The 15,177-nt window shown below is 32.4% G+C and overlaps 2 protein-coding genes across 2 annotated transcripts; both read left to right on the forward strand.

The window, feature by feature from the left end:
* The first annotated feature begins 1,883 nt into the window (after positions 1-1,883).
* LOC112280970 (uncharacterized) lies at positions 1,884-3,266 on the forward strand. The gene is made up of 3 exons (XM_024516970.3): positions 1,884-2,547; positions 2,664-2,813; positions 2,941-3,266. The coding sequence occupies exons 1-3, from the start codon at positions 2,254-2,256 to the stop codon at positions 3,052-3,054; spliced, it is 558 nt and encodes a 185-aa protein (XP_024372738.1). The 5' UTR covers positions 1,884-2,253; the 3' UTR covers positions 3,055-3,266.
* A 5,037-nt stretch (positions 3,267-8,303) lies between these two features.
* Positions 8,304-10,650, forward strand: LOC112280957 (uncharacterized). Its single transcript, XM_024516945.3, has 8 exons — positions 8,304-8,404; positions 8,691-8,790; positions 9,097-9,137; positions 9,342-9,420; positions 9,613-9,656; positions 9,820-9,870; positions 10,082-10,194; positions 10,369-10,650. The coding sequence occupies exons 2-8, from the start codon at positions 8,691-8,693 to the stop codon at positions 10,466-10,468; spliced, it is 528 nt and encodes a 175-aa protein (XP_024372713.1). The 5' UTR covers positions 8,304-8,404; the 3' UTR covers positions 10,469-10,650.
* Positions 10,651-15,177: the final 4,527 nt, after the last annotated feature.

The raw sequence follows: 15,177 nt of genomic DNA on the forward strand, positions 1-15,177 counted from the left end.
TTTTTTTTTTTTAAATTAATGTGTATGTTGATAAATAAGATATTATGATTCTACCTCAAGAATAAATTTAATTTAATAAAAAATTGAAGTGCAGAAAATCTACCATCTTAGCCAAAGATATAGTACAAATTTTAATTTTTCTTTAGAAAATTAAGTTGAAGAAAAATATGGAACAAAAATTGCAACAAGGTGACAGTGTAGTTGGTTTGGGATTATATTTCTCTGTAAGAAGAAAAGTATAATTTTTTAAAATGCATAAATATTTTTTTATGGTAATATTATAAAATATCATTCATTATATTTTTATATTTAATTTTTTAATTTTATATAATTGCTAATATACTAATTTTTTACGATTATAAGTATCAATAGAAAACCTGCTGCTTAATCATATTTATGTAAAAATAATACTATGCTAAAGAAAAAAAAAATCAATTTATTAAAATAAATTTATATTATCCTTCTTGTATTTATTTATTTATTTTTATTTTGTTTTTTTAACAAAGAAGATGCACTATTACTATTCTACCAGTAGACTTGTTGATAATTTTAATTCTAGTATACGCTTTGTAATACATATGAAAAAGTAAAGAAAACAGAAGTCTTTAAATCATTTTTTTGATATGTAAATTAAATTAAAAATTTAATTGATCCTATTTGTAATTATTATTTTTTTATTTCTTTTAGCAATAAAGTTATATTTCTTATATATTTGATTATTTATTTATAACTTTCATGTAAACAGAAGTCATAATATGTTTATTAATCTATTATTAGAATAAATAATATTTACATATTTACATATTAAGTGAATGTGAAAATATATAAATATAAATATAAATATATAATACATTGATATTATCTAAAAAATAGTGTTTTTAGTTACAAAATCTTATAATAATTGTAATGTTGTAATAGAAAAACAATAAAGGTTCTTACATTTGGTAAACCAAAAACAAAAGAGAGAATATTCTATTTTTTTATTAATCATATCTTTTTATATGCACAATATATAAAAATATACCTCAAACAAAAACTATAAAATCCATGTAGGTACATTTTATGTTTATCTTTTGTGCTATTTTTTAAAATTATACTTATTACCATTACCTTTAAAAAATAAAGATAAGAAATAAAATTTATCGTCTATACATGGTTCTTATTTCTTTTTATCATTTTTGTTTATTTTTTATGTGACATTGTTAAAATATGTTTTTGTGATTCTTGTTCATATAGTTTGCATTGTGGTTCATTATTCTATTATACATCATCACACATCAATAACTTGCTTTCCCATATTCCTCTTGCATCAAAGCATGTGCACCCAACTCTAGTTATTCTTCTGCTTCTTCTTCTTCTTCTTCTTATTAATTTCATCCATTCTAATCATTCCTGCACAAATTGTCCATCCTCAACCAAGTTCACACCCCTAAACTCCATTCATTCACACACACACACATATGCACACAAATCCATACAAACATACATGATTCAAATAAATTGAACATGAAGATAGTCCCATATCATCAACCCATTGTAGCAACAAAGCATGCAGTTGTGGCAACCCTGAAAAACATGAAAAACAGGCTTTGGTGGGGGGGGGGGGCATCAGAGAAAGCAAAGGGGGGCCACCCAAACCAAGCCAGTTGAAAGGGGAGTGAAAGAAGCACAAAAAAAAATTAATGAAAAAAATAACAAAATAAAAAAATATCTAGCAGGTCCTTTACAGCCACGCTTGCTTGGCTTTTTAAGATGGGAGAATGTGAGAGATCTCACAGGGCTCGTGAATCTGGAGCATCCACATCACCTCCCTCCGCCTTCCTTTTTCATGCCTACCTGATATGCTTCCGGATGCTGCTCGCTGGCGTTCGGAGCTTCAGAATCCCGTTCTAGATTTGTGGGTCTTGGTACTGATGTGCTCATTCGCTTCAATTTCAACTGGTTTTTGGTCTGTGGTAATTGTTTGTGTCCAGTTTTGTTGCAAGTTTTGAGTTGGAGTTTGTGCGTGGGAACTGACCAACAGACACTCAGCACCCGAGACTTGGCCCCCGCCAGTAAATTCCCCGGAGGAGAGTTCGCCTCCACGAGCTTTAGGGTCGTAATTGCTATCGAATTCCAGCGTGTAACTGTTCGGCTCTTTTTATTATTATTATTATTATTATTTTCGAGTATCCTCGGCATCCTCGGTTTTGATACCGAGGGGCTGCTTCGGAGTGTCTGTGGCAAGGCCTGTTGTCGAGGTTGCCGGTCGTCATGGCGGCAGCTCTAGTGAAGCAGCCTCATGCGTGGTGTCTATCTGCCCGGCCGGAACTCCCCGTCAGCTTCCGCCCTAAACCCTTGCAAAATGGCTCCCAGAAGAGAGTTCCATCGTCACCTGTGTGCATATCAGAGGATTTCGATTTCAGAGCCGGACCTCTGGAGGACATCAAGCCCAAGTTCATCCGGTCGGGGTATCCTAGTCTCCTGGAAACAGTGCAGACGGAAGCCTCACCCGAAACTGGGAAGCGTAGAGGACGTCGGCGATTTCGAAAAGCCAAGCCAGTGCAGGTCTGGTGATGCTACCCTTTTCATACGAAGATAACTTCATGATCATGTGGACACTTTGTTTTATAAATTCCCTGGAACATATCATGACAACCTGCTCAGATACGTGAGGCATTTAGGCCATTTCAGGGGCGCTGATCGGAGGAGGGTGCACGCTGCTGGCTTTCAAGTTCGCGCGACAAGCGTATGAGCATCTGGAATCCCATCCTCCTGCTCACGACCTGCCTTTACACTTGGACAGCGAAGTCAACCAGCTTATGCTCACCATGGTCAGTGATTCAATTGCCATTCAATCTTCTTCGATTCTGTAGTGTAACATGGTGTCCGATTCTGCATAATCTAGCTCTATTTCTCGCTAGGTTTTGTGACCGCCCCTTCAGCGTTGGCTATGTTCAGGTGGCGGGGTTTGGTGGATTGGTTGTGTGCATGTTCGGCGTGAGCTGTGTGGGCTTGGGGCTGCTCTCTGTGAAGCTGCTGAAAGCTCCCAAAACACCCCCGAATGCACCATAAGGTAGCTGTAATATCCAATTATCTATCTAATTATCAGAATCATTCTTGCAGTTTCAGGTTGGGTTGCAGCTTAGCCTGCGCAGAAAAAACAGAAAACTAAAAAAACTAGCACCTACATTGCGAGATTATAGCAATTCATGTACAGCCCACTTGCGAACTTTCTCTCTATCGATTGGCAATCTGCATAAACTTTTAAGCTGATATAACCGCAAGATCTGTGTACATGTACTGATTGTCGCTCACAGAGGGTTCTCATACCTTGCAATGGTCTCTATATAACCGATCAACTGCATCATGCGAAATCCTCGTGATAAGCTGGGGAAATATGTTATGACGCGGGCATTGAAATCTATCATCTAGTTCATTATCAGCGGCAACAACTAACATATTCCTCTCATGGAACACTTTCCAGGAATGTAATCACACTAATGAACTTGGGGGCTAAAAATCTGAACCAGATTGTTTGATTGAAAGGTTTGCTGGATGCTGAGACCGCCGTCTCAAAATCACTGTGTGTGAAGTTCACAGTTGCCATTTATGAGGAAAATGTCAACCTGGTCACATACAACTGTGTCTCAACTTATTAACTGCTTCTGATTGTTATCTCAACATTGATCGAGAAAAAGTTCTCGACATACTGAAATGCTCTGATTAAATCTGAAGCTTGTGTCCACAAAGCAAACTGTTTTGAAACAATTTTCAAACATAATGATTTAATAGGATGACACTGCAAAGATATTAGAAAGCATGCCAACTTCAAAATTAACAATACATGCAAGAAATTGACAAAATGTAGACTGATTTTAAAATTGATACTACTCAAATTTGTACATTCTGAAATTTGTCTTATCACTTGCTACGTAAGTCATTCAATACAGCTTCTCTTCAAGGCTTGCCCCTCAAGCTATTTAGAGTATCTTTCAAGAAAAAGTTTCAACTAAAATATGTTATTAAAGCTTCTAGCAAGTGCCTGAAATATCTCAAAAGGTTCAGAATTGTTTTTTTATAAAGTTTAAAAGATTTTATGAAGAATTAAAAGTTTCTATTTACATTGTAAGGTATTTTTCATATCTTATATACTTTGATGAGGTCCAAAGTTGTGTATCAATTTCTAAAACCAAGGAGTTAATAGCATTAAGATTAAGTGACCATGTAGAGTATAGTGTATAGTAAGACCTCTATAAGTAATTTATAAAAAATTAAATTTCTAAAAAACATGATATTTGAAACTGGCTTGTAAAAAATTTAAATCCACAATTATCTTTTAAAGCCCGTGACAATCCAAAATTTGATCGTACAATCATTTGACATGCAAATTATTAGATAAAACATTTCAAGAAAATTAATAAACTAAAAATTGTAGTAGTCTTAATCAATTACTTTGCTTCAATAAATATTTTTAATGAATCTTTTATATTTAGTGTAAAATATTGGCTAAAATCTTGTGTTTTATTTTTTTCATCTATTAAGACATTTAGTTTATTTTAAAATTAGTATATTAAAATAATATAATCTTAGTAAGTAATTTCAAATCTTTACCTAGATTATGCAAATTGTTTTTGTATCCATGCTATTAGAAGCAATTGTTATAAGTACCAATTCATAATTCTTCTTTATTTTTTTGTAAAATGTTAATAAATTTCAATGCTTGAAAATTTCAGAATATATTACAGCACTAATTGAAAAAAATTACAAGCTATCATGTCATATTGCATTCTAAATCATATGAGTGATTTTAAAGATAATACTAACAAAGATGAAAATGTTTTTAAATATAAATAAGAAAAAAGATATGTTGATATAAAAGAACAAAAAAATTATCACGAATTTGACTAAAGAGATATTAATAAAATAAAATAAAATAAAATCTTATAGAAAATACTTGAGTTTTAAAAAACAGACATCTATTCTTATTGCTAAACTTTACAACATTTTTAAAAAGAGCAAGTTGTGACACAAATTACATAGTAGAATATTGTAGAATATTGGTTAAAATTTGAACTTCTATTCATCCAATATAAAATATTAGTTAAGAACTAGTTTGGCTGAATCCTACTATAACATATTTTGTTAGAAAAAGTACCTAGTTGATATATGTTACTAAGTAAATATTAAACCATTATTAGTTGTCTTTTATTAGATTTTTTTTCCAAAACGTCTTCTTCAATAACTCGATTTTTTGACTTGATTTATTTTTTAGAGGCTAAAGCAATATGTTAGGTAGAGTTCCAATATAGGTGGGATATATCCAATCTAAGCCTAGTTTTCTCTATATTGGAGTAGTCATTGTTTTTCCATCTCATTGCCTCTATACCTTCTTTTAGTAGGGAAATGACCAAAACTTTAATTTTGGATTAAAAACTCTTTAAATATAAATATTTTACAGCTCTTAAAAATATATAAAAAATTTAAAATTTAAAATTTGTGTATATAAATTCACAAGTATATATATATATATATATATATATTTAAAAATAATAGTAAAAGATCTATTTTTTAAATATTTTGTCATCTTTTATATTTATTTATATATATATATATATATATATATTTATTAACACAAATTGGCCAAAATATTTAAAACCACTAAAATTTAAACAATTTAAACAAAATTTAGAAGTGTCAAAGCAATAACAATCTCATTGTGAAAAACTGAGAATCACAAACTACCATACTTATATAATCCCATGTCTTTTGAAGCAATAATTTTAAGCAATGAAGACTAAGATATGTATAAAAAAGAAGAAATAAATGAATATATAATAACCAATGATTAATGTCAAGAAACAAGAAGGCCTAAAAGGCGACAAGAAGAACTAATTTAAGAATTGAGTTGGCAAAGCTAAAGAGGTCATAAGTCTTTTTTACTTACACTACTTATAGAGCCAAAGTCTTGGAGTCCAAACCTCTTGTGTCTTGCCAAGCAAGCTAGTAAATGACTTGTGTACCAAGTCTCAAGAAGCTTCCCAAAAAGACTTGCAATGGCATCTGTTGTAAGTGGCTTGATTTCTATGCTATTCTAGAGGCTTCCCAAAACCACCTAACATAGCTTAGCTTTTAAGCTACCTACTGTATACTCCTACCAAGTTCTTAGAATAATTTAGAATCTACCATGTTGTAGAAGATTCTTAAAAGATTTCAGAATCTTATTTGTATGTCCATAATAAGACGCTACACTTAAAAAAGTTAATTTACAATTTAATAAGTGTTTTTTAAGTATTTTAAATTTTAAATTTCAGTTTCTTTTATTATGTGCATTAATTAATTTTTATAAATTATAAAAATATTAATGAAATCAATAAATAATATAGCGGTTTTTTTATAATTTTTTTTTGTAAAGAACACTTACCACAATTATTTTTATAGATAATATAAAATGTTGTTTGATACAAGAAAAAAAAAAAAAAACAAATAAAAAACAAAACAAAACAAAAAAAACAAAAAAAAAACAAAAACAAAAAACAAAAAAACAAAATAAAAACAAAAACCATATTGATTGAAGCATATTATAAAACATATTAATAAATAAGGGTATAGACTAAAAGTGGTGAGGCTACAACTTGCACAGAAAGATCCAACAACAAAATCACATTAAGCATCTTGTTATGTAGCTTGATGCTTAAAATTTTTTGTATTAAACCTCAACCTTTTGGTAATAATCTTTATATATATATATATATATATATATATACATATATATAATATAAGTTCTAAGTTAATAATCTATTGTATTTCATAAATGTTATTGAGTTATCCCATCACAAGCTTGTTGAGATTACAAAGAGAGTGTTAATATTGCAAAGACACAATATGTTTTTTGATTACATACATCATTGCAAAAAATCTTCTAGTTAAGAGGAAATAATTTTTAAAGTGTATATTTTAATAACTCTCTTTGAGACTACTAAATTGAGTTGCAATTCCACAAAATTTATAACATAGTGAATGAATAAGAAAACAAATTTATGTTATGAATTAAATGAGTATTGGGATTTAACATGACAAGTCTACAAACTTTGACTAACAAAAAACATGAACTTGTCACCTCTATTTATAAAAAAAACGTGTGTCAAAAAAACCCATGATCTGGAAAAGAAAAATCTTTGTAAGAATTAATTAGTGATTTTTTTTTTTCTTTTAATTGTTTTTTTCAACAAGAGTAAAAAAGTTGGTTTTCACACACAAGGACTCACTTCAATAATACTTGTTGTAGACGAAAATCAACTTGATATTATAAAAAGAGTTGTCATATTCTTCCACAAAGAACTTCAAAGTTGTCGTAGAAGAATATGATTTCAAGGTTTGTGAAAATAATTGTATTATTTCTTCAAAGCAAGCTGAGAGCTTATTTCGAAGGGATAGGGCTTTTAGATTTTTGACAAAAAAAACATCCCATTTTTCAACAACAAGCTCTAAATTCATTGCAATGGAATAAGAATTTTTGGACTGCCCGTTCTTGTCGGTGGAGGCTGTAGGGTGCCCGAGTTCGGTTGCTGCCCGTCCGTCGTCGAAGCTCAGCGAGCGGAGTGGATGGAGTAAAAATCTACTGGTACCCAATTGGGTACTTACTTTTCCTGTCAAAACGATCATAATTAACGCTAATCATGTTCATACTCATGTTCATAATCATCGAATTTGTACCACACTTTCGGGTGAACGCCGCCCAACTGCGTAAACCTCAAATCAAAATCTAATCAGGGTAGTCTGCTTGCCCCAAAACACAAGCAGTTCATTGTAAAGGATTCAATGGAGACTTGTGATGTGTTTTGGGGCAAGCAGACTACCCTGATTAGATTTTGATTTGAGGTTTACGCAGTTGGGCGGCGTTCACCCGAAAGTGTGGTACAATTCGATGATTATGAACATGAGTATGAACATGATTAGCGTTAATTATGATCGTTTTGACAGGAAAAGTAAGTACCCAATTGGATAACAAAATCTGTATCTTAATCTGCCAATTTTTCTACTCGACCTCCACTGCAACGTTTCAAACCTGCACAAGATTGCACAAGATAACAACACAAAGGTTTAATCAGTGCCACACGTTGATGAGGGGCGGTGCCATTTCGTATTTGCGGAAACCCACAGCGCCATTCGAATTACAGGAGTCGTCGAATTAGCACCTAACTAAGTGGGATCAGAACCCACTTAGTGGATAACTAAAATTAAAAATCCGAGCCTGTCGCGCACCCTCTCGCTGGCAAGTAAGTGTCGAATGCGTGAGCTGGTTCCGTCTTAACTACCTAGCTTATCCAATCCGAACACCTTCCATTTGCGTTCCGCAAGCCGCACGGAGAATTTCCTGTGTTTGCTTAGTTGCATCGCTGCATCGTTACAGTAGAGTGACAAGGTATGACTAACTTGCACCAGATGCGCAAGTCGTGTCTCTTCTCGTTCTATTCTTCCTCTGAATTTCGACACATGGATAAGTTGCGGGGTCCATTTTCATTTGGTTTTGACCGGTCACTGTATTTTGCCAATGCTTGGGATGCTTGATTGATTGAGATATGTTGCAAGGCATGTCTTCGTCACACCCTTTATGAGATTGTTCGGAGATTATTTTGTAGCTATCAGCTGTGTAATTGTGTGAGCCGTTGGCTTAGTTCATAAGATGGACTTGGTGGGATTTTTCGCAGATGTGGAATTTGTGGGACGTCGGCTCCCTGGTCATCGCCGTGGGCTTACCTGTGGGGGTTGGGTTTGCCGGCACTGCCTTTGGCGGGGGCGGAGACAGTGGTGCGTTTTACTTTAACTGTTCTTTACGTATTGTGGGATGCCTTTATGCAATAGTCTCTGGTATGTGGGATTTTTATGCCTTTCTTGACGCGCACCTAAACCTTAAAAAAACAGAGCCGATTGATGTGATGCTCTTGTTTCTTCCCCTTGTTACAACTTATCTCTCGGTTTTATTCTCTATACTTTGACTTATCGCGTGCTAAAGTTTCAAAATGTAGCCTCTTAAATCCGAAAGGATTTGTGATGCATGAAAACTATGAGCATTAAAGAACAATTCTGATTGATGGTCACATCTTCCCTGTGTAGAGTGGTACAAGGAGTTGAACAAGCCCCCATGGACTCCTCCGGTACGAAGCCTGAGTTCTCATTTACTTCTGTTCCAAGTTTATGTTCTGTTGCAAGTTTTCTATAGACTATCTTATTGGAATGGATCGAAACATGTTCAAAGGATTCTCTTTCACTATGCTGTTGTTTTTGTCGACTCTCTTTAGTTGCGTATGGTTGCTACACGCTGCAGTTCTCGTTAAGTTACAATTGTTGGTGACATACAGGGTTGGGTTTTCCCTATAATGTGGACAACTCTCTACATCTTGATGGGAGTTTCGTCCTGGCTTGTTTATAAGGAAGGAGGTTAGTAGATTACCTTCTCTTGGTTTAATTTCTTTCACTTGGACTTCAACTTGAAGATTAACTGAGTAGAAAGTATACAAGAACAGATTACTCCGTGTTGTTTTCAATGTCTTTTCACTTTTATTTAACCTTCGCTGTAGCCCTGTGGCTACAAGTATCTCAGATGGAATAACGATATTTACATGCTTGCAGGTTTTTCTGCTCAAGGCTACCCTCTCGGTGCATATATTTTCCAGGTACGCTTTCCTTTCTGATGGTTTACAAAAGAACATGAGACTTGAGCTGGAGCAGTTCACAGTTTAGATTGCTGATTAAAGGTATGATTATGAAGAATTTCTCCCATATGTAGACTTAGTCCCATCAATGGACTTACACGTTGTGAACAACTGGATCATGCAGCTAGCTCTCAACTTTTTGTGGACCCCGATATTCTTTGGCATGCATTTCGTTGTAAGTCTTTTGAGCTTGACTGAAAGAGAATCCTTGAAACTTTATAATGTTCTGTATTGTCGTTTCAAACTGCTCTCTATTCGTGTGATGTAGTGTTCACATGTAATGTGTGCGAGAAGGCGTGCCTGAATATGCAGTCTTCTCTGAAATCACCAGAATTACCAACGGATGTCGATGGCATATGCTCAGCACTTACCTTTTTTTTGTTCAGGGTTACGGACTCATAGAGATAATAATACTCTGGTTCGCTATCGCTCTGACAATATATCTCTTCCTTCCTGTTAATCCCATCGCTGCCTACCTTCTCATTCCTTACATTGGTTGGTACGTCTTCTGACACTACAACTTGGTAGTATTTTATACTATTCCCTCTGTTTGAGACATAGTCTGTTCCAAGAAGATTGGTGGGTAAATTGCTGAGTAATCTGCATTGGTAATAGTGCTGTGGATACTGGAAACTTGAAGACTAACTTTCCATTTATGTGTGATGCTGAACAGGGTAACCATTGCGACGTCTCTCAACTGGTATATCTGGATGTATAATGGCAGTTCAGAAGTTACCCAGCCGTTGCAGTCCGGCTCTAGTGCATACAATTAAGGCTCACCCTGGTTTGATAGATTCCTAACACCCGAGAAGGTGTCCTTGTCACTAGACATTCTATAACTCTTCTGATCTACCATATTGTCAGCATAAGCTACATAATTGATTAACCAGTGTCTCCTCTTGTTCGTTGTAATGTGGCATGACTAAAACAAAGTAAAATGACATGGGTTTTCCAATACCATGGTGGTGGTCCTTCATTTTGAGTTTTTGCATTATCTTTTACAAAGCAGAACAGAGAAAGCACTTATTTTCAACAAAATTCAATCAGTGTGGCATTTCCAAGAATCAAGATTTCTTCAAATAGAAGTCAAATAAAATCTCATGAAACTGGTTATAGACCTGTTTGTCATTGTTATTTTGTGTATAGACTTAATGTTTGTAAAATTTTAAAGGAGAATTTTTCCTCTCTAATTTTTTTACATAAGAAATCTTCTTCAGGACATTGTTCAAATAACTGTAGGCATTGGTCATACCTATGTTACAAATTAAATGAAAAAAATTAGAAATGACATGTTCTTAGTACAGGATGCATATGGCATATAATTACACATTTACTTGAATTCCTAAACTGAGATATTTACATATTATGAATGTTAAACTTTCAATTTTTTTTATACATGAATATAAATGTATATTTTATGGCTTTAAAATAAAATAAAATTGAGAGAATATTAAATCGGCCTAGGTAAAATTTTCATCCACCCACCTTTGTTCTTACTATTTTGTACCATGTCTTAACCATCTCGCCCATTCACTCTATTCCAACATTCTACTCTTCTTAATGAATTGGGCCACAAAAAAATAAAAAAATAAATCACAATTAATCCAGCTATTCACTAGGTACACATTAGAATCACATAATATAACTGTAAATTATGAATGAAGAAAATGACTCCAAAGATGTAGAATTGAGGGATAGGTGAGGGAGGATTATCTTCTTTGGGTTGGTCAGACATACATGGCTTAGTACACAATGGTAAGAGCCAAGGTGAGTTATTCTAAGTTTTATTTATGTTGGTTTAATATTTTCTAAAAATAATATTTCTATATAAAATATAAATTTTAAAAGATCATTTAAATAAAAAAAAATTATGTGTAACTTGAAATATCAATATTGAATGATAGAATCTTTAAATTTTTGTATAATTTCTAATGCATATCCACCTTATATATTAAAGACAATGGTATCTATTTATATGAATCCATCTAAAGTATCATCGATCTCTTTGTGCATCTATTCATTTATAAGTTTATCCAAAAACAAATTATCAAAATTTTTATTGAATTTGTGCTTTAATGAAGAATCTCAATAAAGAAATAAAAATAAAAAGAGACTTAATATTTCAAAATATCTATTTTTATATAAAATTTTAAAATTCATCATTACTACTCCAAAAAACGACTTTTGAAGAAAAGAAATAATAATAGAAGTATACAAAATTGAGCAATTTACTAAAGATGATTGTTAAGTTGATTTGCAAGCAATTTGATATTGCATAAGCGACTTATAGTCAAGAAGTGTGCGAAGGTTGGTTTTGGATAGAATAGTGTATTTTTTTTTTTTTTTTTTTTTTTTTTTTTTTTTTAATATCAAAAGACTTTACATCAACAATAAGTACAAAAGCCTACAAAGACATATAAAGTATTTTAAATGTAAGTTGTTAGTTTTGATTTTTCTAATGTTTTACAATAATACTACAAGATATCTATAGATTTTTTTATTTTTTATATTCATTTAAAAAAAATACTATAATAGTACTCTTTAGATAAAATTGGAATGCCAACCCCAAGCACATTTAAAAGTATTGTCTAAATTGTTGAATTCATATCTTCTAGAAGTGTAGCTACATCATTAGAAAGTAATAGTATAAAACTCACTTGAGATTTGGTAACATATTAGATTCTATCATCTTCTTTGCATGTTTTAAATACTCTTATATTAACATTAGATTATAAAATGAAAGATACACCATAAGATATATTAATAAAGAAAAAAAAACTATCATAACATTCAAAGTTGTCATTTATATGATAAATAACAAGAATTAAGCTTTGTTAATAATAATAATAATAAGAAGAATGAAGCTTGATCTATAATTGTAAAATATATATACTTCTTAAATTGTGTATACGGGTTACGAAAATAAAAAATGATTTCAAAGAGTGATCTAGATTATTTAGAATAAAATGGAGAGCTTCAAAGACTTCTACAATATATGGTTATAAATTTATGTAATCAACTCTTTGATTGAATATTAGATTAGACAAAAGCTTATAAAGCAATATTATCAAGAAAAAGTTACAAAAAAGGCATGATACAACTTCTACATCTAAAGCCAATGTCAAATTCTAGTTAAAAAAATAAATGCTATGTATATTTGATTCTAAGAAACCAATAGACATAAATTAGTAAATTCATCCTTTAAGTCCCTCAAACATTACAAATGTTTCTTTTCATTGCCAAAGGTGGTGTTTTAAAAAATCCATTGTGATCATTTTTTTAATAGTTAAATATAGATAACTAAAAAACCATAGTGGTTGTTCAAAGAAATATATTTGATAGTAAAGAAAAATTTATGAAAGTGTAATAATTAATATTATTTCTTTATTGAAACAAAAAACCTATGTTTCATAATGGATCTATCAATTATCTTAAATTCTAATGTAAAGAAGATATTTGAATCTAATGTTCCAAAAAAAACCTTTTATACCAATATATTTGGACATTCTTAAAACAACCAAATGTAAATCCTTGTATTAAAAGCAAACATTAATAGGATTAAAGCTATTGAAGTTTTCAAGCTTTGCAAATCTTGACTTCTAATCTATATAAAAAAATGTGACTTAATGCAATACTTAAAGCACAAATCTTTATTAAAGATCTTTGTTTCAACACACTTTTGTTGTAATCTTATTATTCCTTCAATTGGTTGGTAATAACAATGTAGTTGATTTAAGCTTCATTTTTTACCTTGTTCATATCTTCATCTTTTGGTTGTTTATTAGATCTTGAATCTCCTTAAATAATAATATTATAATTTTTGGTCCTCAAATAATTATGTAACTTTTGTCATTGCTTAGAAGTTAAATAGTCATTCTTCATGACTACAAAAATAATTGTTTTTACTTGTCATTTGGAGAGGTCATTTATTAAATTTAGTAATTCATTTAATTATAATCCCAAATCCTATGTGATAGGTCTTAAATCCTCAACTGTCTTTTAAAATAGAATAAAAAACAAGTGGAACCAACTCACCAATAACAACCATTTGACCATTGGCTCTCTAACATTAAAGAATTAAAAAATAGAAACTATCTCTTCAAGAGCTCTAATCTCAATCCCACTTGAGAGAGTAATTTGATTTAGGTTCATAGACTACAATAAAATAAAGCATGTTGGAAAAAGACAACAGAGCTGTTTCAAAACAGACCTCAAAATGCACTGAAACTCTAAGAAAAAATAAGTTTGAAAAACTACGGAGAGTTAAATTCTCCAATAAACCCCAGCAGATAGCTCGTCTCTCCTCTACAGCTGTCCAACTGCACGTCAGTCAGGACCGTGAAAAATGTAGTGGAAACATGTACAATAAACTTCTAGTGATGGCTGATATAATCTAGAAGATAACATGGATGTGACTATCATAATTGTCCTAGGTAAGTGTTTTGATGGGCTCTCTGTCAGCCCCGCTTCCGATCCTCTCCGCACCATTCGAATACCCCGCTTGCAAACTTTGTATGTTCTTGCTAGATCGGCCATTCCCAGCAAAACAAACAGAAAGAGGAGCAGCTGAATTGGGCACCCTCCTCCACGAAAGAAATCCCAACCTTTGCACTTCCACCAAAAGCTTACACAAAAAGCTCATGGCAGGAGTGACCGAATTGTAGCCGAAATGACTCACTATCATCTGAACCATCTCTAGAAACAACGAACCCATTCCCGGAGCCTAAAAAAGGTAAGTCTTCACTTAGACCCACCAACGGTGTATGACACCACACATTATATGAGAAAACTGTCTCTCGCTTCAGCACAATCTAATGCTCTTCACAACAACTTTAAGCTAGAGTATTCAACTTGCTTTCACCGCCCAAAACCTCAATGCCCTCAACCCGAAAGTGGAACCCAACATTGCCAATGACGAAGAGTTGTGATTTTCAGATTCTTCTGCGTTGGAATCCAGGACATATACTCGAACTTGGTGCACGTGAGCTCACTGCAAGAATCCCCAATCACTCCACGAACAGAACCAGCGCCGTGAATATGCAACATACAATCCTCCTCATCTACCCATGGAATTGATGTCCCATTTCCCAACCCTGCATCCCACTTTTTGGAATGGTTGCTCAATCATGTGAAGAAAGTTTAGTAATTAGTCACGGACAAGTGTGTGAATTGCTTGGATTTAACGTTATGATTTTGTTTTCTACCAAACTGTTTGGTCTACATGTGTCGTAAACTAATATGGCTTATGTGGAATGGAATCAAAAGTAAAGGAAGGATACTTATGATGATTTGTGAAGCTCTTTGAAAAAACTATAAAAGGAACATCTTTGTATCAAATATCTTTGTATCATATACATGTATTTTATTTCTTGCTCAATCTATCTATCTATCTTTTTTATTTTTTTATTTTTTTATTTTTATTTTTTGAGTTTTTCTAATAATGATTTGTTGTTTTTAAGGTGTGATATGTAATTAAAAAAAT

Source organism: Physcomitrium patens, chromosome 4 (genome assembly GCF_059467195.1).
Source record: "Physcomitrium patens ecotype Gransden chromosome 4, ASM5946719v1, whole genome shotgun sequence".
Lineage (NCBI taxonomy): Eukaryota > Viridiplantae > Streptophyta > Bryopsida > Funariales > Funariaceae > Physcomitrium > Physcomitrium patens.

Excerpts from the sequence above, each read along its gene's own strand:
- LOC112280970 (XM_024516970.3), top strand. The coding sequence starts at position 2,254 with ATGGCGGCAGCTCTAGTGAAGCAGCCTCATGCGTGGTGTCTATCTGCC. Across the intron at positions 2,548-2,663 it reads GAAAAGCCAAGCCAGTGCAG|GCCATTTCAGGGGCGCTGAT; the intron begins GTCTGGTGATGC and ends TGAGGCATTTAG. Across the intron at positions 2,814-2,940 it reads ACCAGCTTATGCTCACCATG|GTGGCGGGGTTTGGTGGATT; the intron begins GTCAGTGATTCA and ends GGCTATGTTCAG.
- LOC112280957 (XM_024516945.3), top strand. The coding sequence starts at position 8,691 with ATGTGGAATTTGTGGGACGTCGGCTCCCTGGTCATCGCCGTGGGCTTA. Across the intron at positions 9,657-9,819 it reads TCGGTGCATATATTTTCCAG|CTAGCTCTCAACTTTTTGTG; the intron begins GTACGCTTTCCT and ends TGGATCATGCAG. Across the intron at positions 10,195-10,368 it reads CTCATTCCTTACATTGGTTG|GGTAACCATTGCGACGTCTC; the intron begins GTACGTCTTCTG and ends GATGCTGAACAG.